A 26,083-nucleotide genomic window follows, 5' to 3' on the forward strand; every position below is an offset into this window, starting at 1 on the left:
TTGCTACATTTGTCTACAATGGTCATGTAACCCTATAATGTGAATTGACTTATTCCAGTCTCTTTTCTGAGGTGTGGGAAGGAAAAATAGTCGGGTTACAAATAAAGGAATTTCTCTTTATTTCCAGCCGAACAGCTCAGTACTGTGAAAAACTCGTAGCGCAACTACGCACACACTCTCCTCTCGTGCGAGCACAAGGTCAGCCCCTCAGGTGTCCCTTAATTAGTCAGCCCATCGGAACTAAAATGAACCAAACTGCAGTACAGTGCTACGGAACTTGTATAATATAACGTATAACATATTGCATCACCACATTTTACCCATACATTTTAACTATTAATTTTAACTATGAAATTAACTCTGAATAGTAAACATATATATCCATCCCCCTCACAGTAACAAAATCATTCTGTCGTGTATGTGTTTATAAGGGTTCACAAAATGGTGTGGAACATCTGTCCACAACGAATTCTCGGGTAACTTTGTAGTGGCATAACATAAATGCTTTTCTTGATTGCTATTAAACATGTTTTAATTGGTGCGTGGTTTGGTTAAACTTCCATGAATTAGGCAGCCGGGTCAAGTCAGGAGAGCACAGGTACAGCTGCACCTGTCAAACTGTCGATCACAACATCAAAGTGAGACGAGGCAAGTGCCATGAGCAATATTATACCACAGCCCTGTTTGTGGCTCTATGTATTTTTAATTAGTTTTTTAATTTGAATATGTTCGTTTGTTGACGTTCAGCGGTGTCCTTGAGTTTCAGTGGAGCTGCCCTTCGATGCGCAGTAGCAGATAGTCTTTCAGGGCGCAAGGGATGTCAAGTTTATTAACGACACAGTGATATCGCGCCCCCAGGTGGCATCGCAGTGAACATCGACAGAGGTGTTGCAGCCTGCGCGGCTGACCTCTCATTCGCCAAACAGAGTTAAAGAAAGTCTGATGCTCCTGAGGATACGGAGAAATGCATAAAATGATAAATTAAGTAAAATCAAAACGCAAATCCCACGATTGTGTATACAGGATCTTTCTTGGTATGACTACTTGTGCCTAGGTTACAATAAACCAACCTTCAGTAGTTCATCTGGGATGTCCTGGAGCCAGTCCTCACAGTTAGGAACCACCTTGTAACAATTTAACATCATCTCCAGCAAGGTAGGGTATAGAAAACACAGCTTTAGCATCTACACACACACACACACACACACACATTAAAATGAGTTAATTACTCAGTGATGTTTTTTTTCACTATTGTGATATAATTGTCTTTTTATGAATAACTAGGCACAGGTCTTACATCCTAATGACACTAGAAATGTTTTTATAGTTGGTTGTTTTATTGCTGGTTGTTTGTACTTGTTTATGTTATGTTGTTTTTATTCTTTTAGTATGTGTACAGCAGCTTAGTTAACACTTTGTTGTTGTTATAAAGTGCTATATAAATAAATTGAATTGAATTGGATAGAAATGCAGTTATAACAGGACAATGCTGATTATCAGATGTATTATGTTACATGCGTCTCAATGTTCAGGAGTGCAGTGGCTTACTGTGGGAGAAGGGGCCCTTGCCCCATGGTTTAGAAGTGAGCACACAACGAGTTCTGAGTGTTGTTCTGGGTAATCCTCAACTACCTGCAGAGAGACCACACATCAGTCTAGTCTCAGATGATCAGACGTGCTTAACCCAGCACAAATAAATGTCGTTTTGTCTTTCTTTCTCATCTTTTTTCTTACGCGCTCTCCATCTCTCTGACCTGGAGCAGGCAGTCCATGGGCGTGTACCCGGCCGCGTTCCTGGTGTCCGCACGGGCGCCGTTGTGCAGTAGCAGCTGGGCGATGCGAGGGCTGCAGTTCCCGCAGGCGTTGTGGAGTGCGGTGTGCTGCTTGCGCCCGGCGGTGCCCGCCTCGGCCCCCGCAGCCAGCAGTGCCTGCACCACACACAGGTAGCGGCCCGCCTCCGAGGGCTTCTCTGCACCGGCGCACGTGGCGTTCAGAGGGGTCTCGCCCTCACGGCTCCGGGCACTCACGTTGGCCCCGCGCACCAGCAGAAGTTCCACGTGCTCCTGGAGGCCACGGCGGCATGCCACGTGGAGGGGGGTGAGGAGTGAGTCACGCTGGGCCACGTTTACGTCAGCACCACTGTTCACCAACAGCTCTGCGCAGCTGACAGAGAGCAAACACACACACACACACACACACACACACACACACACACACACACAAACACACACGCAAACACACACACACACACAAACACACAAACACACACACACAAACACACGCACACACATGCACACACAAGCACACACACAAACACACGCACACACAAACACACACATACACACAAACACACACACACACACACACACACACACACACACACACACAAACACACACACACAAACACACGCACACACATGCACACACACGTACAAACACAGACACACGCACACACACAAACACACGCACACACAAACACACACACACACACATACATACACACACGTATACACACACACACACACACACACACGTATACACACACACACAAACACACACACACAAACATTAGAACTAAATGATGATGAATTTTGTCACAATCTACCACCTTTTAGTTTGCTTTCCCTGACCTAATTAAATAGCTGAATGAAGAGAACCCAAAGCTGCAGTAACACCTCTACAGTAACACCTCAAGTCCAGAACCCAAAGCTGTAGCTAAATGTACACAATCACCAAATGTTAGTGTTACTTTAGATGCCTTAATATAATAAGGTCAAAGCGTTACTACTCGTGTTACGCTAACTTATTTAGAATCAGTATTATAACATCATTTTCCCTTTTCCACCTTTTTTTCTCTCAGTTTCACTCTGACGTTCTCATGTTCCCATGGCAACAGCAGCCTCCACTCACAGGTAAGTGTCAGCAGTGCTGCACAGGTGAAGTGGTGCGTTGCCGTCAGCGGACAACACGTCGGGGTCAGCGCCGTGGTCCAGCAGAAGCTTCACGCAGGTGTGGTGAGCCCCAGAGCAGGCGTCGTGGAGGGCTGTTCTCCCACCCGGGTCCGCGTCCACCTCCGCTCCCCGGAACAACAGCTCCTCCACGCAGCCACAGTGCCCCCTGCTGGCGGCCAGGCGCAGTGCGGAGGTCTGATTCACTTTGGACGAGATAGTCCACATGCCTGCAGGAAATTATTCTACATTACTATTATCATTTTATGAATGAGTTCATCATAACCACTGAAAGACTGAGAAGGGGTCCTGAGAATGTGTGTAACCCACATAACTCGCTGTATCGGTCCCTACCCATCTCTGGTGTCCACACCATTTCCTCACGCACCGTCTCCATCAGAGCGTTCACCATGCCGGGCTCTTTCAGCACGTCGTACACGCCCTTCATGTCGCCGCACATGAACGTGTTGTGGACCACCGGGTCCCTGCAGCGCAGCTGGGGCGGCGCCGCCCGCACCGTCTGGATCCTCTCGGCCCCGTGTCTGAGGCGGGGAGCTGCCGGGAGGGGCCGCCTGCTCATGGCCCGCCGCTGGGCCAGAGTCCTGCGGGCCTCCTCCCAGTCCTGGAGCTCCTGCTCCAGCCGCAAGGAGCGCAGCGAGGCCGCCGTGAAGGCGAAGCTGTCGCGGGACATGCGGCAGGTTGGGGGGGGGGGGGGGGTGGGGGAGACTCACAGCGCAGTGACTACAGAAGAGAAACGTCTCATTTGACCTGAAGGTTTATTTGATCCCACTCCAGAGTTTCTTTATTGAGAGCCGCACGACCTTTAGGATATGTTGTAAAACAATGGCTTTGCAAGGTTACTACAACGGTATTATAATACTTTTGGCCATGCTATCATAAATTAAACATCCGTGAGTAAAATTAATTCTTACCAGACATGACCTACACTCACCCTTGAAGGCAGGATGAACATCCAACGAAACCCTTGTTTGGCCAACACTGCACTTTAAGATAAACTTATCCAGTCTTGTTCAATATCTGACACAGATACAACTGCTTGGTATTGATAAGACTATAATGTCCACCGAATGTCCTTTGAGAGGCAGCGTGGTCAGTCACAGGATAATGTTGACCCAGCACACGTTGGCGCTCCTGTTATTAATAGAATAGAATGCAAGCCGATATGATCGGTGCAGTTGCATTAAACCGCCTTTGGAGGGCGCAGTAAATGCAGTCAATTCACTTAGATTGTTTTTCAGCTATTCTTTTCTTACACAGCTTTTAACACTTTTATAGTCACTCTTATACACTGCCTTTAATTGGGTTTGTCATGCAGAATATCTGTTGTGGAGACATCAAGTTACCGGTAACAACAGGTTTGTTAGTATCCAAAACAGCTTTTACCACCAGCTGACACCAGCCTGGAGAGACAATAACACGTTCACATATTCTGTATTTAGTATTATTTTCACGCTTGAACAACAGTTTATAACGTACAAAAAACAACGAGGACACGAAGTGTTTACAGCATAAACATTGTTTTAATAAAAAAAAATTACTTTTGTAAAGTTATTTTTTTGCCAGCTTTAAGCCACATTATCTAAAATGTTTGGAAAGTCGAGTCTACGTCAAAGCGTATCCAAGGATTAACTTCATACTTTCGCTTTTCTTTTCACGACCACATACAAAGATGGCAGTGTTTTAATGGGTGAGGGATATATAAATATATCTATGCATACGCCTATATAAGCGATATAGTTACATAATAATAAGACCAATTGAAGAGAGTTGATTTTATTTTCTCGTAACGACGATGAACCTGTTGATAGTCGATCTCATCTAACGCCAAAGGTATTGCTCATACTTCCTGTAAAACCAGCTAGCTTCAGTGTGAGCGATCATGTTTCGTGGCGCTTAAGACATTTTTTTCATCCAATAGATTCAATTAATGACGTCTAAAAATCTATCCAGCAAAAACTGTTAAAAACTTGAACACACGTTTTGTGTTCATGTCCTTTAAACAGGTACCCGAGTGTCCAGAAGATGGCGGAAGTGCTGCGCACCGTATGTGTTCGCGGTTTGCCCAGCGGCATCAAACACGAGCGACTAGCAGATAAACTTGAAGTTCATTTTCTGCGGGCGCGGAACGGAGGAGGAGAGATAACTTCACTTATCATTAAAGCAGTGGACCGACTTGCCCTCATTACCTTTGAAGATAGCACAGGTCTCTCTTTATTCGGCTCTTCAGGAGAATACGTGAATGAGGGGAACAGAGAAGGGCTTAATTTAACATCAAAAATAATGTATAGATAGCATACGAAGATACAGATATTGATGTGATATTTAAAATACTTTTGTAAGCCACTTCAGCAGTACTTCATATTATAATTAAGTCTGTGTGGCTTTAGGTCTGCAATTCTTTACCGTCTGGTTTGCCAAGACTGCCATTAACTTTTTATTTATAGCCTGGCAGAGGCTGAGTTTATTTACTGGTTGTCTAAAATGTCTGAGTATCTTTACCGCCCGCCATTATATACATATATGTGTGTGTGTGTGTGTGTGTGTGCATCTACACTGCTTTTTCTGAGTACATCCTCATTCTTTAAATGAGACTGGTCTTTCTTTCTGACTTCATCCAGTCGCTCTCCGTGTGCTCAGACACTGCCCACACATCTTTGAGGTGGACGGTAGACAGTACAAGCTTGCTGTGAGTTTTCCATGGCAAAAGTCATGGCACCCAAACAAGGTATAGTAGAAAGCAAGAATAAACAAACAAAAAATGCAGTTGCTTTCCTATAAATGCAATTTAATATTTATTTGAAAATCACCCTCCTTCATATCACACCTCCGTGTCTTCCTCTCCTGTACCAGGTGATCCTTAATATGTCTGTGACCATAGACTACAGTCAGCTGACCCAGGGCGAGGACGCTGTAAAAAGTCTAAGCGAGAAATTTCCGGGCCTTCGTGTCCACTTCCTCAGACAACAGAGGCAGTGTTCCTTGCACGGGCCGTTTTCAGAGGTGCAGTCCGTTGTGTCTCACCTGATGGAGCTCTTTGGAAACCCTGACGCACTAGAAGAAAATGGTTCTTCATACGAAGGAGACAGAAATCAAAGTTCAGGGAATAACCATGGTGATATACAACACCAAGGAGAAGCCAGACCTGCAGACCACACTCATGGGCTTCTGTGGAAGAACCCAAGTAATGAGAGGACAAATTTGGACTTCTCCCCAACACGGACTCGCACTACTGAGGAGAGGAAGGACTGGACAGAAGAGTTAGGTGTGGAGGATCTGTCCCTGATCATGGAGGCCGACGTGTTTGCATACTTGCACACCAGGAGTAAGGCGTACAGGCATATATTAGACAGCCATGGGGTGTATGTGGTTGATGTGACATCAGAGGGGGTCACTACACTGTACTTGCAGTCTGACGCAAATGCGAAGACAGAATCAGACACAGAGAAACGCTTGAGGCAAGCCCGTGAGGAGCTGAGTTGCCTTTACCACCAGCTGGAAGGTAATCTGAGAAGAGCTCAGATCCGGAGGAGTGCCCTCAGCCTGCGGGGAGGGGACACTGCGGCTTTTAAAGACTTGCAGTCCTTACTTCCCAAAGTACTGCTCAGCTACGATCAGACACATGTTTACGTTGTAGGTGAGAGCAGTGAAGTCTCTCAGGCCAAACAGATCCTCCTGCTTGGTTCAAGAGATGAGCAGTGGCTGAACGGCACCCCGAAGAACGACACGTCACGTTCCTCAACCCCCCCGAACCCTGACGCCCCAGCCCCTCAAGTGGAGACACCCCAGGCAGGAGAGTTCACTGGTAGCATCACAGCAGCTACCCCCAAAATGACCGTCTCAGGAGCTGAACACAGAGGAAGGGGCAGGGAGGAGTACAAACTGGCAGCTCGGTTTAAGAAGTCTGATACGAGATTCTTGGGCTTCAGCCCTGGAGAAAGTAGGAGAGCTAAAGAGCTCCGAGATTTAACCCTAGGCATGAACCCAAAAACTCTAACCTCAAACTCGAGACCAACACTGCCCCCAGAGGCCTCTTTAGGTACTGCAGGAACGGTGAATGACGAGAAGGCTGGACCTTCTCAGATTAGTGCTCCTTACACTGGTGTGCTTCAGCCAATAGGAGCAAGCCACACAGGAGATGATATTTTGTATCAGAATACCGGTCGCCAGATGTTTACAAACACATCCAAAACCTGTGAACCACTCTCAAGTAGAGTTAGTAAAACATGTTCCACAAAATCAACCTCCACATTAACACCTGCAGTCAAAGCTCCACCCAGCACATCTGTGAACGCCCTATCAGGGCTTGACAAACAGACCAAGGCTCCCATCCAAGCTGCATTAGGGACTTTCTCCACTCCCCGTCCTTCCTTGAGAAGATCGAATAGTTTTTCTGGACGATCTTCTCAAAAACAGGAAACACAAAAGACTGGGCTCAATAAAAAACCAAGCCATCACCTTAAAAAAACACGGTCCAGTAGTTTTAAAAGTGGTGAACAGGGCGATGAACGTTCATGTTGTGTTGTCTCATCAGACATCATAGTGTCTGCAGTGATGTGGAACTACATGAAAGTGGCGTACGAGTCCCGTCTGGCAGCTCTGGTCTCTGATCTACAGGTCTCTGAGTGCCCAGCAGGCACCCGTGAGGTCAGAGTTAATCTGAAGGGATCAGAGGCGTCAAAGGTTGGCGATTGTCAGCATGAGCTTCAGAGGCTGGTTGGTATGATAGCTTCAGACTTTTCTGTGCAGGAGCTTCACCTGTCTGATCCTGGTGGAACTGCAGGCAGCGAAGTACTTGAAGCTTGTTGCTCAAACATTCGTTCCCGCTTCAGCAAAATCTGCCTGCGCAATGTGAAGGACAAAGTTCTCCTGACCGGACCCAAGCTGCTCTGTGCCCAGGTCACTGACATGCTCAGAGAAGTGTTTCCTAACTTGGTGACAGATCCCAGTCAAGCAACTGCAGTTATTGAGACTCTGTTCCAATGCAATGATCATATCACACCAAGTCAGATGAAAGTTGACACAGAGTGTCGTGAAGGATATCAAACAGGTGGACACAGAGCCTCCCAATCTCCATTCTGGAGCTCTGGAATCAAATCACCAAAACAGAACCCAGTTGTTAAGGAGATGCTTAAGAAGGGTGGACCCACAAATTTGGAAGGAGGAAAGGTTGACATGTTACCGAGCCAATCATCTTTGGCTAGCTCTAGTGCTCCAGCGCTCACGGCACATAAAAAAGAAAACACAACCCCACTGACCTCAAAACCCTCCACCTCGCTGGTCGGTAACTATTCAGAACCTTCTGAATGTGGAGGGCGGGGTTTACCTGTAGCACAAACAAGTGAGATGTTCCTGGGCCCCCACTACCTTCCACTGGTGTGTCCCACAGTGAAGACACCTGGGGAGCCTTCACACGACATGTGGGCGTGTCGGCTTAAAGAGGCGCAGACTACAGAAAAGCTCACAGGAAAAGAAACATGCAAGGGACCGCCCCAAGTGCGAGGTATTCAAGGCACCATGAAGTGTGTCAAGATACCACAAAGCCTGTCAGGCCACGAACCATACCCAACCGCCAGGATCACCTATCACATTCCTGACGGCATCCAAGGGGTATAAGTTTGAAAGCACTTTCTTCCCCATTGTTGAGAAACCTTTTTGATAGACACGCTGAATGGTTTAGAACTTGTTTATACCGGCTCATCACCGTTTGTTTTGTTTTTTTTTTTTGTTTTACTCATAGGAGGGGCATCCTAACCCTGGGTCGCCATTCCAAGGAGGCATATTTGACGCATATCTGCCCATGAGTGCAAAGGAGCTGGACTTACTGCATAGCCTAGAGAAAGCATTTAAACAAGGGTTAACCTTCACTATTCACCCTGGTGACACGGAGGGCTACAGAGGTGCAAGGGTAGTTTGGAACAGAATCCCTCACAAGATGAATATGGAAGGAGGGAGGAGTGGGTGAGTTTTAGTACACCTTCCTTGTGAAAAAAAATACAAGGAAATAATATAAGGAAGTAAAGGTATACAGGAAATACATAAAAGAATAAAGGCTAGAGGACATGTGACTGTGGTTTTAAAAGAATGCAGGCCAAGCCACAGAGACGTGTGACCTGGTTCAAAAATAGATACGCTTAAGTCCTTTACAAAATAGAGGTACTCACGTTCAGCTTCAATTACGTTTCAGCTTTAATTACATAAAAGTAGCTTTAGAGTATTAAAGTAGTAAACATTGCTGCTCTATGAAATGTTGAATTTGTTAAATCAGTGCACATCTTGTGTGGTTTTTCTAATAGTTTGTTCAAGATTGCTAACAGGTTATTTCGTGTGTACGTACAGGAATGGATATCCGGACTCCACCTACCTTAATGACCTGGCTGAGGTGTTGATGGCTGGAAGAACTGATAAAGACTAAATGCAGTAAAGTTTCCTTAATCTCAACAGCTCCAGGCATATTTTCTTGAGAATCACCCCTTGTAAAGACATCTATATAAATCTTCGGTCGGTTTATAACATTTAACTTTAAAGTGTATAATGCTGCATTTTATTATGAGAGCTGCACTTTCTAAATGATAACTCAGTTTTTCACATAAAGCAGATAATTTGGGTGTGTTTATGGTGTTACTCTGGTTTAGTACATACACCTGTTAATCTCATTTCATGTATTAATAGCCAATTAACATAATTGTTTCATTAAATGTATGTCTTTTATATTACTGAAATATATTTATTTATATTTATAGCTGCTCCCAGTGCAGACACACACCAGGCACTGTTCTCATTCATACACATGATTACTGGTGTGGTAGATACACACAGACAAATCTCCACTCTTAACTCAGTGTAACAATGAGCATAATGAATGAGATACACACCAATCATATCCTCCGTGGACTTCAGGAAGAGATACATACCAATCATATCCTCCGTGGACTTCAGGAAGAGATACACACCAATCATATCCTCCGTGGACTGCAGGAAGAGATACACACCAATCATATCCTCCGTGGACTTCAGGATGAGATACGCACCAATCATATCCTCCGTGAACTTCAGGATGAGATACGCACCAATCATATCCTACGTGGACTTCAGGATGAGATACGCACCAATCATATCCTCCATGGACTTCAGGAAGAGATACGCATCAATCATATCCTCCGTGGACTGCAGGAAGAGATACGCACCAATCATATCCTCCGTGAACTTCAGGATGAGATTCGCACCAATCATATCCTCCGTGGACTGCCGGAAGAGATATGCACCAATCATATCCTCCGTGGACTGCAGGTTGAGATATGCACCAATCATATCCTCCGTGGACTGCAGGAAGAGATACGCACCAATCATATCCTCCGTGGACTGCAGGAAGAGATACGCACCAATCATATTCTCCGTGGACTGCAGGAAGAGATATGCACCAATCATATCCTCCGTGGACTGCAGGTTGAGATACGCACCAATCATATCCTCTGTGAACTTCAGGTTGAGATACGCACCAATCATATCCTCCGTGAACTTCAGGATGAGATACGCACCAATCATATCCTCCATGGACTGCAGGTTGAGATACGCACCAATCATATCCTCCGTGGACTGCAGGTTGAGATACGCACCAATCATATCCTCCGTGGACTGCAGGACGAGATACGCACCAATCATATCCTCCGTGGACTGCAGGTTGAGATACGCACCAATCATATCCTCCGTGAACTTCAGGATGAGATACGCACCAATCATATCCTCCGTGGACTGCAGGAAGAGATACGCACCAATCATATCCTCCGTGGACTTCAGGATGAGATACGCACCAATCATATCCTCCGTGAACTTCAGGATGAGATTCGCACCAATCATATCCTCCGTGGACTGCAGGAAGAGATACGCACCAATCATATCCTCCGTGAACTTCAGGATGAGATTCGCACCAATCATATCCTCCGTGGACTGCCGGAAGAGATATGCACCAATCATATCCTCCGTGGACTGCAGGTTGAGATACGCACCAATCATATCCTCCGTGGACTGCAGGAAGAGATATGCACCAATCATATCCTCCGTGGACTGCAGGAAGAGATAGGCACCAATCATATCCTCCGTGGACTGCAGGTTGAGATACGCACCAATCATATCCTCCGTGGACGGCAGGACGAGATACGGACCAATCATATCCTCCGTGGACTGCAGGACGAGATACGCACCAATCAAATCCTTCGTGGACTGCAGGACGAGATACGCACCAATCAAATCCTCCGTGGACTGCAGGACGAGATACGCACCAATCAAATCCTCCGTGGACTGCAGGACGAGATACGCACCAATCAAATCCTCCGTGGACTGCAGGACGAGATACGCACCAATCAAATCCTCCGTGGACTGCAGGACGAGATACGCACCAATCAAATCCTCCGTGGACTGCAGGACGAGATACGCACCAATCAAATCCTCCTCCATCTTGGAGAGCCGTTTAAAGGCAGAGACAGAAAATCACTAAGGCCACTGCATAGTTAATGGAGACGATCTGCTTTCATCATAAAAAGGCCCCTGGAGATTTTCTATTGCACTTACCAGCAACTGATGTGTTATTTGTGCATAACGGATGACAATAAAGATCCGTCTCAGAGGGAAGAAAGAGCATCTGAAGCACAGTGACTCTTACAGCCCTGTACAACATTCTCTTGGCATATAAGCATTAAAAGATATGGATCATTATATCAAGCTAAGAAGAAGATTCAGTTCTAAGAAGCAGTTCCATGGCAACTGGTTTGTTTGCTGTCAGGGGTGAGTGAATGATGTAGGAACTGTTTGCCAGCAATGAATCACAGAGAACCAGCATGAAGTGCCTGTGCTGGGAAAAGCAGTTATAAAGGCCATTCACTGGCAGAGGAAGTGTTGACTAGGGACTCCAAAGTCTTGCACAGACTAGGAACCAGGAGACTCGCAGTATACTTGCACCGTTGGTGCAAACGTAAGCTATTTGTACTACTACAAGTGGTTACAGTGTGTAGAGTACATTTAATTCCGATATGTTTTTGTCTTTCAGCCTTGGACAATTTAAGACTGTGTAAACATTGACTTTTTGTGATCATGTTCTCTATTTTTCTGAACTGGCCTTCTGTTTGAACATGTTTTCATATCTCCAGAAAATATTCTAACAGCCCTCATTTCTTTGACTAATAATTACTTAGATGTCAACGAACTATATATATTGTACATGGTGTAAACATTGTTATATTAAACATCACTAGTGATTTATCATGGTCATGCCAGAGAGTACTTCACACAATCTTTACTTTCCCACCTAATCATGCATGGACTTCAGGGATGTTTGAAAAATCCCGAGACAAGCAGGTGAATACAGATAGTCATAAAGATTTGTGCTGGTTTTCAACCTTTGGTTTACGCACCAACTGGAGTTTTGTAGACGTGTCATTGTAGCGATTAATATACTTGATATATTTGCAACATGATTGGAATGTCAGCTGCATCATTTTATGAAAGACGTTTCACTGTTATCACTGGAGTGTTGAGGAATTCCTGTCACTTCCCTTAATGACAAAATAAAATACTTTTTCTTTTTCATTTTTTAAAAATGTGATCGTTTGGGATGAATTCACAGAGAAACGTTATTTGAAATCATAAAAGGACGCCAATCTCATTAGTCTCATCTCACTTGAGGCGTTTGGTTTGGCTATTTGTGCTGCATTTGAGATTTGTAAAACATTGTGTTGACAAGGCAGTCATGGCAGATTTGTTTACATCTATCGCATTTAGCAGATTAAACTTCCCTAAATTGCTGTGGACAAGAACGTTTGCTAAATGCCATGAGTGTAAATATGATTCACTGTTAGTATAAATTCATTTACACTCTAGATAGATTCGACAGTACTGTAATTTCCCCGTTTTTATTTGCCTAATCAGTGCGTGAGGGGGAGCGTTCAGCAGGGTGTTGGTTCAAGAACAGCTTTAAAGCAATTCCTCAATTGTCCCTCAGGGATGAATAAAGTTTTCTGAATCTGAAATGTATTTGTTTTTAATAAAATGTTTACCACCCAGGTCTAGCTCATAACATGGAGAGATATAGGTGAAATGTTCCCAGATATGTGTCCATCAGACTCCATTCCACTTTATTTCACCAGAACGATCACCGCAGGCCTGTCAAAGCCACAATGCTGAAAGACTTGAATGACAGGACACACCACTAAATGACATCACCTGCACATGTATACCGTGTCTTCTTTCATTCTTACACACACCCACGAAGCTCAAATGATTAGCAACAAGAAAGCTGGAGCTCAAGAACGGCAAATCCTGACACCGATGTGGAAGATGGCAGACACGGCGCTAGAGGACCACGACTCTTTCAGCTGTCCCATCTGTCTGGACCCACTCCAGGATCCGGTCACCATCCCGTGTGGACATAACTACTGCATGGCTTGCATTAATGATTACTGGAACCAGCATGAGTACACTGGCGCCTACAGATGCCCTGAGTGCAGGGAGTCCTTCACGCCAAGGCCCACGCTCAACAAGAACGGTATGTTTGCTGAGGTGGTGGAGCGGTTGCAAAAGACGAGACTGCGGGACTCCTCGCCTGCCGATTCCGGTCCTGCACATGTGGAATGCCGAGAGTGTGTGGGACGGAATCCCCAAGCTATCGGAACCTGCCCCGAGCGGGGGCTTGACGCAGACCGCTACGACTCCGCCAATTTACGGGAGAAACACATCGTGATTGTTGTCAGCGGAGACCCCAGCAAGAACATCTGTGTTCACAACATGCCCCTGGAGATCTACTGTCGTACGGACCAGCAGCTGATCTGCTCCTTCTGCTACGTCGAGAGTCACAGGAACCACGACGCCGTTTCGGTCGCACCGTTTAGTTCGGAAAGACCGTTGTGCGAGAGGTGTCATGGGAAGAAGTGCCACAGGCAGAGGTCACATGGGCACAGCAGAAAGTCACACAAGTGCAGCGGGCACAGGAGCGGGCACGGGAGCGGGAAGAAGTCCCCGCTGAGAAGCACACGTGAAGCTGGTCACTGTGAAAGTCACGGGCATGGGCGTAGAAGGCAGGAGCGAGGCAGCGAGGGAGGTGGGCATGTGGTGGGCAGGCCCGACAACTGGCAGATGAACAGCAGACATGGGAGTAGGACCCCGGGGCCAAGCAGGGCCAACAGAAGCCGACACCTGCAGCATGTAGCCGTGGCTCGGACCCACATCAGACATGGACATGGGCTCCAGAGTCGGGAAACGCAGTGAAAGTCCAGACTCCAGGTTACAGACAACCACCTGGACCAGCCGCATTATTTTGATATCCAATGCATTTCCGAATGTGACTGTAATTCTTGTAATATGCATTATTGGCTGTTTGGTTTATTAAATATTTGTTTGGGAAATCAATCTTGCATCAAGGCCGTAATTTCGCACTGAAATCATTCCAATTAAGTAATATTTATATTTTGTATGTGTATGTCAGTGACAATATTTGTATGTTATGAATAAACAATGCAGAAACTTTGCATATGTATGTATACACCCCAGTAATTTCTAAAGGACATTAAAATTAATTTAAATCTTTAATCATTGCCTCAAATAATGTTTTCAGAAGTTTGAATATACAAATGTATGTAATCAAATACATCAAAACATTTTTAAAAGAGTGAACAATTTCTATGTAAATTTACTCCTTAATCGTGAACATGTGTGTGCTCTGAGCACTAGTGTTGCATGTGCACACAAGCAGCCTTGTAGTGTGCATACAACCGTGCACAAGAATGTACAACTTCCAAGTTTTAATAATGAATGATGCAAAAAGCCATCTTATTTTTGTTATGCTCTTTTATTAGTCCTGGAAAACATGTAAGGCATAATGGTAACATCACACACAGAAGCGTTAACGAGCTCTACGGTCCACGAGACCGCACGTCTCAATCGTGCGCGGTCCAACCCAGAGTCAAGCACAGAAGTGGTGGCACTTCAGAAGATCTCAAACAGAACGGAGAGAGCGGTGAGGTGGGGACAGGAGGAGAGGAGAGAGAGAGAGAACAAACCTGTCACGCTTCTCTGACGTGTGTGGGGGGGAGAGGGGAGGCCATACGGACCGGAGGGGATCGCCTTTTTTGTGGCAGGAAGTCGATTTAGCAACTGCTCGGCCTAGCCGGTGCCGATTGGTGGGTGGTCATGTACGTCACATGATAAGACTGAAGGCTGGGGGCTCTGATTATGGGCCCTGGGGCATTTAAACAATAGATCAGGCGAAATGGGGAGGGGCTAACGAGAGCATAAGCTACATGCATAACAAATGCATATGCATAACAAAACAAAAATGTAAAGAAAATCCAAACCAAATATCTCGGTTCTTACAAATACATAATCACTGTAATAACGTGCATCACTACTGTGAAGAAAACAATGAGATGTGTTTGTGAGATTTAAAAATTAAGTTCTGTGAGATTGTGTTTGTAGGTGACTGTATGTGTATATGTTGTATGCACAATTATAACACTGGGAAGAAACCTAATAATCCTACATCATGCAGAATTATAATCCTCCCTGTCTAAGCTAAATTTCACTTTTTTCCCATTTTTGCCTTAAGTCTGGTTATGATTGACTAGCAGTTTGAGTCACTGCAGTTTGCAGCAGGCAGCATGACTGTTCTTGGAGCTGATAGGCTCAGGGCAGGCGTCCGACACTTGGAGGGCGGGACCTCAGCCTGCAGGCTGTGCTGCTATTGGCTTGCTCGGTGGAGCTCGGCGGGGCCATGGTCCAGCTCGACCTCGTCGCGACCCCGCGCACTCCCGGCCCAGCGAGGTCCGACAGGCGAGCACACCTGCAGCCCGGCTCACCTCGGGGACAGGGCGAGCTCCGAGCTGATGGGGCGGGACGAGGGGGGGGGGGGGGGGGGGGGTGCTACATGCATGCCTATAAACACACGTCACATGGCAGGAAGTGTGCACTCACAGCCCAGATGTTCACACAGTTGGGAACGGGATCCGAATTCCTTTCTGAGCCAATTCCAGAATATTGGATTTTTTTTTCTTTTTTGCTATGCAGAGACTAGGGGGGCGGAGCCAAGGCGAAAAGTGATGATGTCACACACAGCTGGAGTTCTAGAACCAGAACAGCTGGAATATTCCAGAGAAGGACGGGGTAGAACTGGGAAGGAACCTGGGTTCTATATCCAGAATAGCCAGACCAACAGAGCAGCCAATAGTGAAACTATTTGTGCCGACCGAGACACTGTTACACAACTCGGTCTATTTTTTTTTTTTTTTAAACCAGTGAACTCAGCAAAGACTGGTGCTTTTTCTGCATTTTGCCATCAGGAAGAAACTTGCATAACACTCAAGTTAACGCTTCCTCTGTTTTTCACTACCCTAATGTCCGTTTATGTCTGATCACATGTAACTGCTCAGAAAGTGTATCGCTGCTGTGCTGTTGGATCTGGTCTAGTATCGTAAGTGCACACTGCAGTGATATTGTAAACAGTTTTAACTGATCTGGCATCAGATCATATAAGCCCTTTATGAGAGGGCTATTGGGCCAAAGAGAGGGGTGTGTGTGTGTGTGTGTGTGTGTGTGTGTGTGTGTGTGTGTTAGTGTGTGTGTGTATGTATGTGTGGTGTGGAGGTATTCTGGTGTTCGTTAACAATTAGCACAGTAAGAACTGGACAGAGTTTGCATGGATCGGTATGTTGGCGAAAAAGCACCAGTAAAGGTCAGGGGGACGGCCAACCACACACCACAGATACGATGTCATTTTTTTTTGTTTTTGCTGTTTTATCTTAAAAGCAACCAGAAAGATCCTGTTATTTCATTTTCATATTTTTTTTGTCTTTCAGTATAGTGAGCACAGCCGGAGTGAAGCCCAAAGCCTCAAACATAGTTTGGCACATTTAATCAGGATCAACAAAAATGTCAGAACTCCTCACATTTGAACAGAACTGCAAAGCCTTGCCAACTTAAACCCTTGGAAACACTCAAACCGTTAAGCAGGCCTACACAGCAACAACAACAACAGCCACAACAACAACAACAACAACAACAACGGAATTCATGTGAATAAGGAAATGTAAGAGAATGCGGTCAGACAGCTGCCGCTGGACCTCTGGGCCACACGCTGCTCAGAAACTGAAGCATCTTCCACAAGAACACAGGCACCAAAAAATAAAGAAAAACGCAGTGAAAACTGGAACTCGAGTCCTGATCCAAATCTGAACCTGGTGAGAATCCAGCTCCGGGTCTTGCGTCACAACACCGTCACTCTTCAGATGAGGATGGCAGTGCCACGCCCTTCCCGATGCATTCTGGGTTAGCTCCTCTGCACAGGAGGAGAAGAGAGCTTGCTGCTGCTTGGCTCGACAGCTGGTGTGTGATTGTGATTTGTGTGTGTGCACGCAGGAGATGGAGAGACTGAGGCCGAGATGAACGCACTGTGCTTGCGTCTGGGGCTGCACGCGTGTACATGTGACTAGGAACATTAAGCCAAGGTCTGTAGTGCCTCTGTGTAAGGAGGAAAAAAAATCAAACAAACAAAAAGTTGTGCACATGTGTGTATTTTTGGAAGAGAGCAAACTAGAGGGAGTGCACGTATATGCTAATGGTTGCAAATAAACCCCGGAGAGGCCTCCAGAAGAACCTCCAGTAGAACCTCCTGAAGTCTTATGGGAGTGGGACTGCCATCCATATAAGTGCATTAAGACTCACAAGCAGAGTGCAAATAATACCAAACCAACACAGGTCACTCATCAGAGAGAGAAAGAGGAGAGAGGGAGCGAGAGAGACAGAGAGAGGAGAGAGAGAGAGAGAGAGAGAGAGACGGGAGGGAGAGAGAGAGACTACGGATTATAGAAAATGAAAGAGATATAATACTGTGAAAAAGAAAGGGGATGAGACATGCTAGCTCATAGGGAGGTAGAGACAGGAAAAACCTAAATCTAAATCTGACAATCGACCTGAGGACACACAGATATACATTCCCTCAAACACAAGAGCGCACACACACACACACACACACACACACACACACACACACACACACACACACACAAAAGGTCTGACTTTCACAAACAGCAAATATGACCATGCTGGTCAGCTCATACACCTCAGACAGAAACCAGACTCACTGAGAGAGAGACGGGGCAGGGCTGGAAAACATCTGACAATCTAGGAGTTACATTTCCCCGCAGTGCATATGTACGGCCACTAGGGGCAGAAGAGTACTTCACATGGACAAACGGGCTAAGGGAGGAGTCATTGTGTTGGACTGACAAGTTTGAGACCAGGGAGGGCGTTGGGGTTACGCCCTTGCAACAAGTCTGACACAGCTGTCTAAATGAAAAAATAAAAATTACTCGACAGTAACGAAAATAACACGCATGTCATCTGGGCAGCCAGAGAAAGCTTTCTGAACACTCTTCACATATCGAGGGTGGAATAAAGGAGACGGACCGAATACGACGGCGTGGCGCGTGTGCGTAGCGGAGGAGGGCCAACCCGACTCCCATCGCATACTGGCCAAACGCCTGTTGCTATGCCAACCAGTGACGACAAAACAGAGAGGGAGAAGGGACGGAGAGAGGGAGATGAAGAAAAGCCAGAGATGGAGGCTAGCTCAGCGGGACGGAGAGCCAGCGCACGGCAGGACGGCCAGAGCGGGCCGGACCGGCGCGGAAAGCTCCGGATAATGTGGAATCCTGGAGCGAAGACTCTGGAACGAGACATGCTGCTCCGATTGGTGCAGCATGGTAGTTGGGTTCATTAAGATCCTGCCTGGCACCTGCCCCGGTTATTTTATGTTGTTTTTATGTTCCTTAAGGCAGGCCGGAAGAGCAGGTATCTCCAGGGCGTGGAGCGCCACTCAATCACACCAACAGCACACGCTGTTACTGAAAACAGACATCGTAGAATAAGGAGAGGCAGCTAGCGCGTAGCCTGATGTTAACTGGAAAGATTTTCAAGGTTTTTTAACAGCACGACGCATAAAAAAAAAAAGAATGAATAGGCAACCACTGGCGTGTCTAGATCTAGGCAAACGACCTCTCACTGATCCAGTCAGAAACCACAGTGACTCCTCCTAATTGCCATAAGAAGCTCTGTGGGCGGGGCTCAGCAAGTGATCCGCCCATCAGCGAGTGTGGTCCAATGAGGAGGAGGGAACCTCTAATTAGAAGACAGGTGGGTAGAGATTTGAAAGGAACATTCTAGGTAAGAGGGCAAGGTGGATCTGGGGACACTGTAGTCGTAGCAACACAGCTCCCGCCCAACCCAGGCCTTTACCCATAATCCTTAGGAGGTACACAACTTTCAAATACCTACACTTACAAAAGGCCATAGGGTGCAGCTAGGAAAACGATTCTACATGTGTCTATATAGCTACTCAAGATGAATTCAATGGTATATAATCATTCGAGTGCAAAAATAGCTCTAGCAACATTAGTAGTGTATCATGATATTGATGCGTACACATCTTTGACAAGAAACCAATTGAGTAAAACACTTGAGTGGTAAATGTGGCGATATAATACTGATTTAGCACACCTGAGGGCACGCAGTCACAGATTAATAACAGCACAGGGCCTCATTTCACAAGAAAACTAGCAGTACAATGTCTAATATACAGTGGCATAGTGGTACATGCGTGTGATGTAAGGTGTGTGTGTGTGTGTGTGTGTGTGTGTGTGTGTGCATGCATCTGCTTAATGAATATTAAGTAGCGTTTGAGTGCTGAAGGTACTGTGTGTTACTATTAGGATTTCAGTGTGAGATGTTGATCTAAGGCCAGAGTAATCACCCAGGGTTGAGCTGAGAGCTGGACTACATTGTACTCCCCACCACCCCAACATACACACACGCATACACACGCGCACACACACACACGCACACACACACACACACACATTATCTCCTACTCCCTACACAAACACAATTCACAGCCACCAATTTTCTGCCTAGCCATCTTTTCTCAATTCTCTTCCTTCTTGGTCTCTTCTTTCTTTTCTTCTGCCTTCTTCTCCTCCTTCTTCTCCTCCTTTTTCTCCTCCTTCTTTTCCTCTTTCTTCTCCTCCTTCTTCTCCTCCTTCTTGCCTTCATCCTTCTTCTTCTCCTCTTTCTTCTCCTCTTTCTTGGTCTCCTCCTTCTTTTTGTCTTCCTTTTTCTTTTCCTCTTTCTTCTTCTCTTCCTTCTTGTCCTTCTCCTCCTTCTTGGCGTCCTCCTTCTTGGGCTCCTCCTTCATGGGCTCAGTGGTGAGGAGGATCTTGCCAACATTGTTCCTCTCCTGCATCCGACGCATGGCTTCACCAACCTGCACAGAGGAGGAGACATGGAGAAAAAGACTGAGAGGCAAAAAGACTGAGAGGCATAAAGTGAGAGAGAATGAGCTTGAGCAATTGAAAAATGGAGAGAGAGAGAGAGAGAGAGAGAGAGAAGAGAGAGAGAGAGAGAGAGAGAGAGAGAGAGAGAGAGAGAGAGAGAGCAGCTTGAAGATCCATCTGCTGGAATAAGAATATCTAACAAGCTGTCGGGCTGATCTAATGCAGGACAGCACACGCACATGTGCACGCACACACAGAGATGAGAGCCCGAGGTGGAGAAGTGATGGAGAGAGAGGTGGAGAAGTGATGGAGAGAGAGGTGGAGAAGTGATGGAGCGAGAGGTGGAGAAGGCAGGAGGAGCAGCATGTGAGCACGGGTGCTGAGGTCAGACGGGCCGACCCCGTCAGCGCCACGACGAGCAGACGAACGGATCGGCGCCTGGCCTACGTCACTGTGCAGAGCACCAATCCCCCTCTCCATCTCTCTCCACCTCTAGCTCTTCCTCTCCACCTCTAACGCTCCAACGCTCCATCTCTCTCCGCTCCGCTTCACTCCTCCTCCAGCCATTCACCTCTCCCACACCACACCACCTAGCAACTAACGCCATGGCAACAAAGAGACATTTCCTAGCAACAGAGCCTGACCCTGACGACTGACTACTAGACAGAAAGGGGGTGGGGAAGCAGGCGGAGGGAGAGCAAGTGAACTACGCTGCTGCTGCTGGAGGAATTTTACAAACACACTCTTCATTTCACAGATTTGACATCGTTCAGCTCATAAGCCACATGCATGGAAGCCATTGATGTCCAACTCTAACAACTCTCAAGAGAGAGGTCACCATAACTACAAGAGAGGCACAGAGACAGACAGACAGACAGACACACACAGACAGACAGACACACACACAGAGAGAGAGAGAGAGAGAGAGAGAGAGAGGAGAGAGAGAGAGAGAGAGAGAGAGAGAGAGAGAGAGAGAGAGAGAGAGAGAGAGAGAGAGAGAGAGAGAGAGAGAGAGAGAGAGAGAGAGAGAGAGAGAGAGAGAGAGAGAGAGAGAGGGAGGATGACAGGTAAGAGGCATTTTCTAAGACTGAAGGAACGGAGGCATTAATAGAGGTGATAGATGAAGCATGAATGAAAACATCCTTGCATAACACACCAGCTTACTCACACACACGTACGTACACACACCCACAGACACACACCCACCCACAGACACACCCACCCACAGACACACACCTGCTCCAGGTGGTAGATGTTGTCAATGCGGGGTTTGATCTTGCTCTCACTGTACATCTTCAGAAGGGCTTCCATGACCTGGTCGATCAGCTCCGGTTTCTCCGTCCAGGTACCCCAGATGGAAGCCGCAGACCGAGCGGTTCCCCTGGATCAGGCTGAGCGTGTGCACAGAGAACTGCTGGTACCAGGTCTTCGCCACGGCAAACAGGTTCTTCTTCTGACCCGACAGCATGTTGGCGGCACCTGTGGAGAGTGACAGCATGAGGGGTTCGGCCTGAACGGTGCGACCCCTCGTCGTTGGGTGCGACCCCTCGCCCCTGGGGTTAGAGTTCAGGCTTGGTCAACAGAATCGGATTTGGCTTTCCGCTCACCCAGCTTCATTTGGACATTCAGCACCAGAGAAAAACTCCAACTCATCCAGACTTTCAACTGAGACGAGAACAGCCCAGCAGGGCCTGAGAACAGCCCAGAACAGCCCAGCAGGGCCTGAGAACAGCCCAGAACAGCCCAGCAGGGCCTGAGAACAGCCCAGAACAGCCCAGCAGGGCCTGAGAACAGCCAGAAGGGCTAAATAGGAAACAGCAAAGAGAAGTAAATGGATCACCACACCACACGCCCAGATTCTGCAAGCCTGCTGCAGGAAAGCAGCCCTGGAGCAGGAGAGCTGGGGAGGCCAAGGAGGACACGCTGGGGACGTCGGGACACACGTCCACACTCCTCCTGCAAGGAGCCCCAGACAAGGGCGAGTCCGAGACGAGCCGAGAAGTCGTGATTCGGCTAGCGTCTCGCCCCACGTCCGCGTCCGTCTCGCCCCACGTCCGCTTGCCAGTGCATCCGTGAAACGCCCGTTCTGATTAACTTCTGAAAATATGAACGGCTTTCTGGAGGCCTGTAACTGAATGTTCAGTGCGAGAACAGGGGCGTTGTAGAGACTCTGGTTCTGGAGCCGTTACCCAGAAGGTTCCAAAGCTCCACTAAGCCGTGACAGAGTAGGCCCAATGTGGCCAGGATGTACAGCTGGTGCCGGGGTCACGCACACGTGCTTCACATAGGCCTTTGGTTTTTGCTCAGTAGAGAAGCATGCTGGAGAACTCTTCACCGTCCTGCATGATTAAACACCATCCAGAGCTTCTGGTCATACACGGCCAGGCCGGTTGAGTTCACTTCTGCCCACGTCCGACATGGGCAACAGCATCATCCCTCACTGACCACCGCAAAACTGCCCAATCTTGGAGGACAAAGATCACAGGTTCCATTTTTATCGAGTTTCAGAATATCACTGCTGTGTGTGTGTGTGTGTGTGTGTGTGCGGTGTGTTAAACGAGTGTGGCAGTTTTGCACTTAATTTGTAGAGTACATTAATATAATGAATGGTGCCAATGTGTGCACTGTGTTTTGTGGGCGAGGTGTATTACTGAAGGAATTTTTGCGTCTGAATTTGGAGGTGTGTTCTCAAAGCATGGGTGAATAAGAGCTTGTGTGTGCGCGCGTTGTGAATGTGTGTGTGCGCGTGTGTGTTCTCTGGTGAGCTATTGTTTCATGGTTCCACTGGTGAGTCCTCTTCATTGAGTGACCCATCGCGTGCGTCTTTTGCCTCTTCAGACGCCTCCTCTCCCCCTGCTCACGGACCCCGCCTCCTCCTTCTCCTCATGCACCCCTCTCTCTCTCTCTCTCTCTCTCTACATTTCCCATCATCCTTTCTTTGGCCTTTACCTAATCACTTTCTCCAAACCTGCCACAAAGTCAATTATTCTCTACTTGAGACACACACACACACACCACACTACACACCACACACACACACACACACACACACACACACACACACACACACACACACACACACACACACACACACACACACACACACACACACACACACACACACGCTCTGAACTGGGCTGGGAGCTGGAGCAGGACCAGTCTGCTACATTCGGACACATTCCGGGTTCTGAGGCAGATAGAGGGGCATTGTTCCGTCAGGCTGACACGACACCGATAAGCTTCAGCTGAGAGAGAGAAGGAAACAGAGAGAGAAGAGGAAACAGAGAGAGAGAGAGAGAGAGAGAGAGGGGGGGGGGGGGGGGGGGGAGGGTGCTAAAGCAGCTTAATGCTGCTGTTTGGTGTAATAAGCTTGTCAGGGGCACCGGTTTCTAACCATGTGGTTAATGCAGGGCCATGTGGGTAATGCAGGGCCTTATGGGTAATACAAATGCAAGCTTTGTGGGTAATGCAAATGCAAGGCCTTGTGGGGTAACGCACGGGTCACTACATGTGCGTATCATGTGCGCTCCTCCCACGCGATCAGCTGAGGCCTGCGTGCACACTGCCTTAATGTGTCCATATTAATGAACTGCTGCAGGGACGTGAATCGAGCCCTTTGTGCACCAGTGGTGCACAAACATGGAGCATCACGTGAAGGTGATCCACGCAGGTGGAGGGTCGGGCGGATGCGGAGAGCGCGGCGGAGGCCCGGAGCTCCACGGGCTCCTTCACTCACCGTAGCTGATGAGGTTTACCCATGGGCTTCAACAGGTTGTATCCCTTATGGGTGTCAGAACCGCCCAGGGGGTCCAGGACAATATCCAACCTGAGAGAGAGAGAGAGGAGAGAGAGAGAGAGAGAGAGAGAGAGAGAGAGAGAGAGAGTGAGTATAATTGGATGGGATGATGTGTTACCATTTCACATTTTTTATTCCGTTGATAAGTACAAATGTTTCAAACATTGTGTGTGTTGGTGTGTGGTACATTTGATTTATTTATTATGGGTTTTAGACACACAAAGGCAGAATGACACTTATCTTCACCCACACACAATGATCGAGTTGAATGGGAGAGATACACTTCAAGGTTAAAATCCCTGACCAGATAAGGCACAACAAGCCAATGCAAAGCTACACCCACAGAGGCTCTTCAGCCTGGCAACACGCCGTCCACCGAGGTTCGTCTTACTACACGCCTTAGCATTTAAAGGTAATACATACAATAATCTGTTTGTATTTTGTTAGAATATATCTCTCCAGTGCTCACATCAACCCACCGCAGAAGTGATCACTGTTTTTATCCGAGTGAGCATACAATCAAAGCCATACCTTGGTGACCATTCTCTTAAACAGGCATAAAGGATATCAAATGTCAATTTTTACAGAGAAAGGTCAGCCTGTATACTATTTGCAAGTCCTCAATTAATTAGTCCTTACTATATTCATTAAATAGACATTAAAGACGTGTAAAAGACAGGTTGATGTAAATACATGTAACAGGCTACGCTGTTGTACTTCTGACTCACTCCTCAAAATGGGCTCTTCAGGATTCGAAATTAACTTCAATTTAAAAGCAACCGACACAAGCTTCTTCTTCTTAAGTGCCTTGCTTGGTTAACAGCAACAGCCCGATATTTTAGCATTCCCCTTAAGGGCTGGTGTGAGCTGGTAGTTTAGCATTCCCCTTAAGGGCTGGTGTGAGCTGGTAGTTTAGCATTCCCCTTAAGGGCTGGGTGAGCTGGGTAAACTAGTCTTCACCTTTGGCTGTGGTCCAGGCAGGTAGTTTAGGTTTCATTTTAGGGAAGGCTAGTGTTCTCCTTTAGATCTGAGAAGGCACATTTCACCTTTGGGGCTGATCTTGCGAACCTCCTCCACGTAGTCCCGCGTGCGGTAGTCGATGGGGTGCGTGACTGCCGCCCTCACGGATGGTGTCGTGCTTGCTGGCAGAGGCGGTGCCAAACACAGTGACATCACTGACCGTCTTGCACAGCTGGGTGCAGCCGTGCCCACTCCTCCTGCAAAGAGACAAGACATGGAGAGAATCCAGCTATTAAAGAGGACATAGGACAACGTGCGCGCACACACACACACACACACACACACACACACACACACACACACACACACACACGGCCGTAAGACTGCTGTTTCAGACAAGCGAGTCAAGCTAATGACATGTCAAACGTTACGTGAAATGCAGCGTTTTTAATGAGTCCGTGTGTATGCGTTTCAAAATTGAGCTTAAAGTGCAAGTAAGATTAATTTGCATACGAAAGAAGTTTTATCTTGTGTGTGTGTGTGTGTGTGTGTGTGAGAGAGAGATAGAGAGAGAGAAGAGAGAGTGAGAGAGATAGAGAGAGAGAAGAGAGAGTCAGAGGATAGAGAAGAGAGAGAGGAAGTAAAGAGGAGTGAATGTGTGTGTAAAGGTCACAGCAAATGACCCAACAAAGGGCAAAAGCTTATTGATGCCAAAATGGAGCACACATGCAAACACACCATACACACACACACACAGCTACATGCATGCAAACACACCATACATACATACGCACACACACACACTTCTGCATGCATGCACACACATTGCTGCATGCATGCAAACACCATGCGTACACACACACACGCACACACACACACACACACACACACACACATACACTACAAGGCCTACATTGCTGATTTTAGAATTGGATGAATAAATTGCTAACAGCTCAGATTCCTTCCCACGGTGCAGAAACCTACCAGGACGTATCCAGGGGTACTACAAGAACTTGGGACCCATCAAATAACCATTAACCATCTTTTGCTTG

General features: G+C 47.0%; 4 protein-coding genes across 8 annotated transcripts in view; 2 read left to right on the forward strand and 2 right to left on the reverse strand.

Annotated features, from left to right (window-relative positions):
• Positions 1-102: 102 nt before the first annotated feature.
• Positions 103-4,369, reverse strand: asb16 (ankyrin repeat and SOCS box containing 16). The gene is made up of 7 exons (XM_076997025.1): positions 3,901-4,369; positions 3,303-3,689; positions 2,911-3,178; positions 1,755-2,163; positions 1,549-1,632; positions 1,071-1,184; positions 103-948 (listed from the first exon to the last, which is right to left on the reverse strand). The coding sequence occupies exons 2-7, from the start codon at positions 3,637-3,639 to the stop codon at positions 763-765; spliced, it is 1,398 nt and encodes a 465-aa protein (XP_076853140.1). The 5' UTR covers positions 3,640-3,689; positions 3,901-4,369; the 3' UTR covers positions 103-762.
• Positions 4,370-4,570: 201 nt separating this feature from the next.
• Positions 4,571-9,847, forward strand: LOC143508485 (uncharacterized). Of its 5 annotated transcripts, none has more exons than XR_013129361.1 (7): positions 4,597-4,799; positions 4,973-5,172; positions 5,588-5,694; positions 5,820-8,576; positions 8,707-8,927; positions 9,306-9,467; positions 9,710-9,847. XR_013129361.1 is itself a non-coding variant. In XM_076997023.1 (7 exons), exons 2-6 carry the CDS (start codon positions 4,992-4,994, stop codon positions 9,379-9,381), a joined length of 3,342 nt encoding a protein of 1,113 aa, XP_076853138.1. In that variant the 5' UTR covers positions 4,597-4,799; positions 4,973-4,991; the 3' UTR covers positions 9,382-9,386; positions 9,710-9,836. The 5 variants fall into 5 exon arrangements, 4 of the variants coding, with proteins under 4 accessions (XP_076853137.1, XP_076853138.1, XP_076853136.1 ...); XM_076997023.1 differs by having other exon boundaries at positions 9,306-9,386; positions 9,710-9,836; XM_076997022.1 differs by lacking the exon at positions 9,710-9,847 and having other exon boundaries at positions 4,571-4,656; positions 9,306-9,681.
• A 1,642-nt stretch (positions 9,848-11,489) lies between these two features.
• On the forward strand, positions 11,490-14,498 carry LOC143508488 (E3 ubiquitin-protein ligase TRIM47). The gene has a single exon (XM_076997028.1). The coding sequence runs from the start codon at positions 13,188-13,190 to the stop codon at positions 14,220-14,222; it is 1,035 nt and encodes a 344-aa protein (XP_076853143.1). The 5' UTR covers positions 11,490-13,187; the 3' UTR covers positions 14,223-14,498.
• Positions 14,499-16,178: 1,680 nt separating this feature from the next.
• vat1 (vesicle amine transport 1) overlaps positions 16,179-26,083 on the reverse strand; it is a 22,655-nt gene continuing 12,750 nt past the window's right edge. The window contains 6 exon segments of the mRNA XM_076997355.1: positions 16,179-20,265; positions 21,512-21,607; positions 21,609-21,763; positions 24,022-24,101; positions 25,111-25,184; positions 25,186-25,320. Coding sequence (XP_076853470.1) covers positions 19,927-20,265; positions 21,512-21,607; positions 21,609-21,763; positions 24,022-24,101; positions 25,111-25,184; positions 25,186-25,320 — 879 coding nt within the window. The 3' untranslated portion in view covers positions 16,179-19,926.

The sequence above is a fragment of the Brachyhypopomus gauderio genome, chromosome 2, assembly GCF_052324685.1.
Source record: "Brachyhypopomus gauderio isolate BG-103 chromosome 2, BGAUD_0.2, whole genome shotgun sequence".
NCBI classification, from domain to species: Eukaryota; Metazoa; Chordata; class Actinopteri; order Gymnotiformes; family Hypopomidae; genus Brachyhypopomus; species Brachyhypopomus gauderio.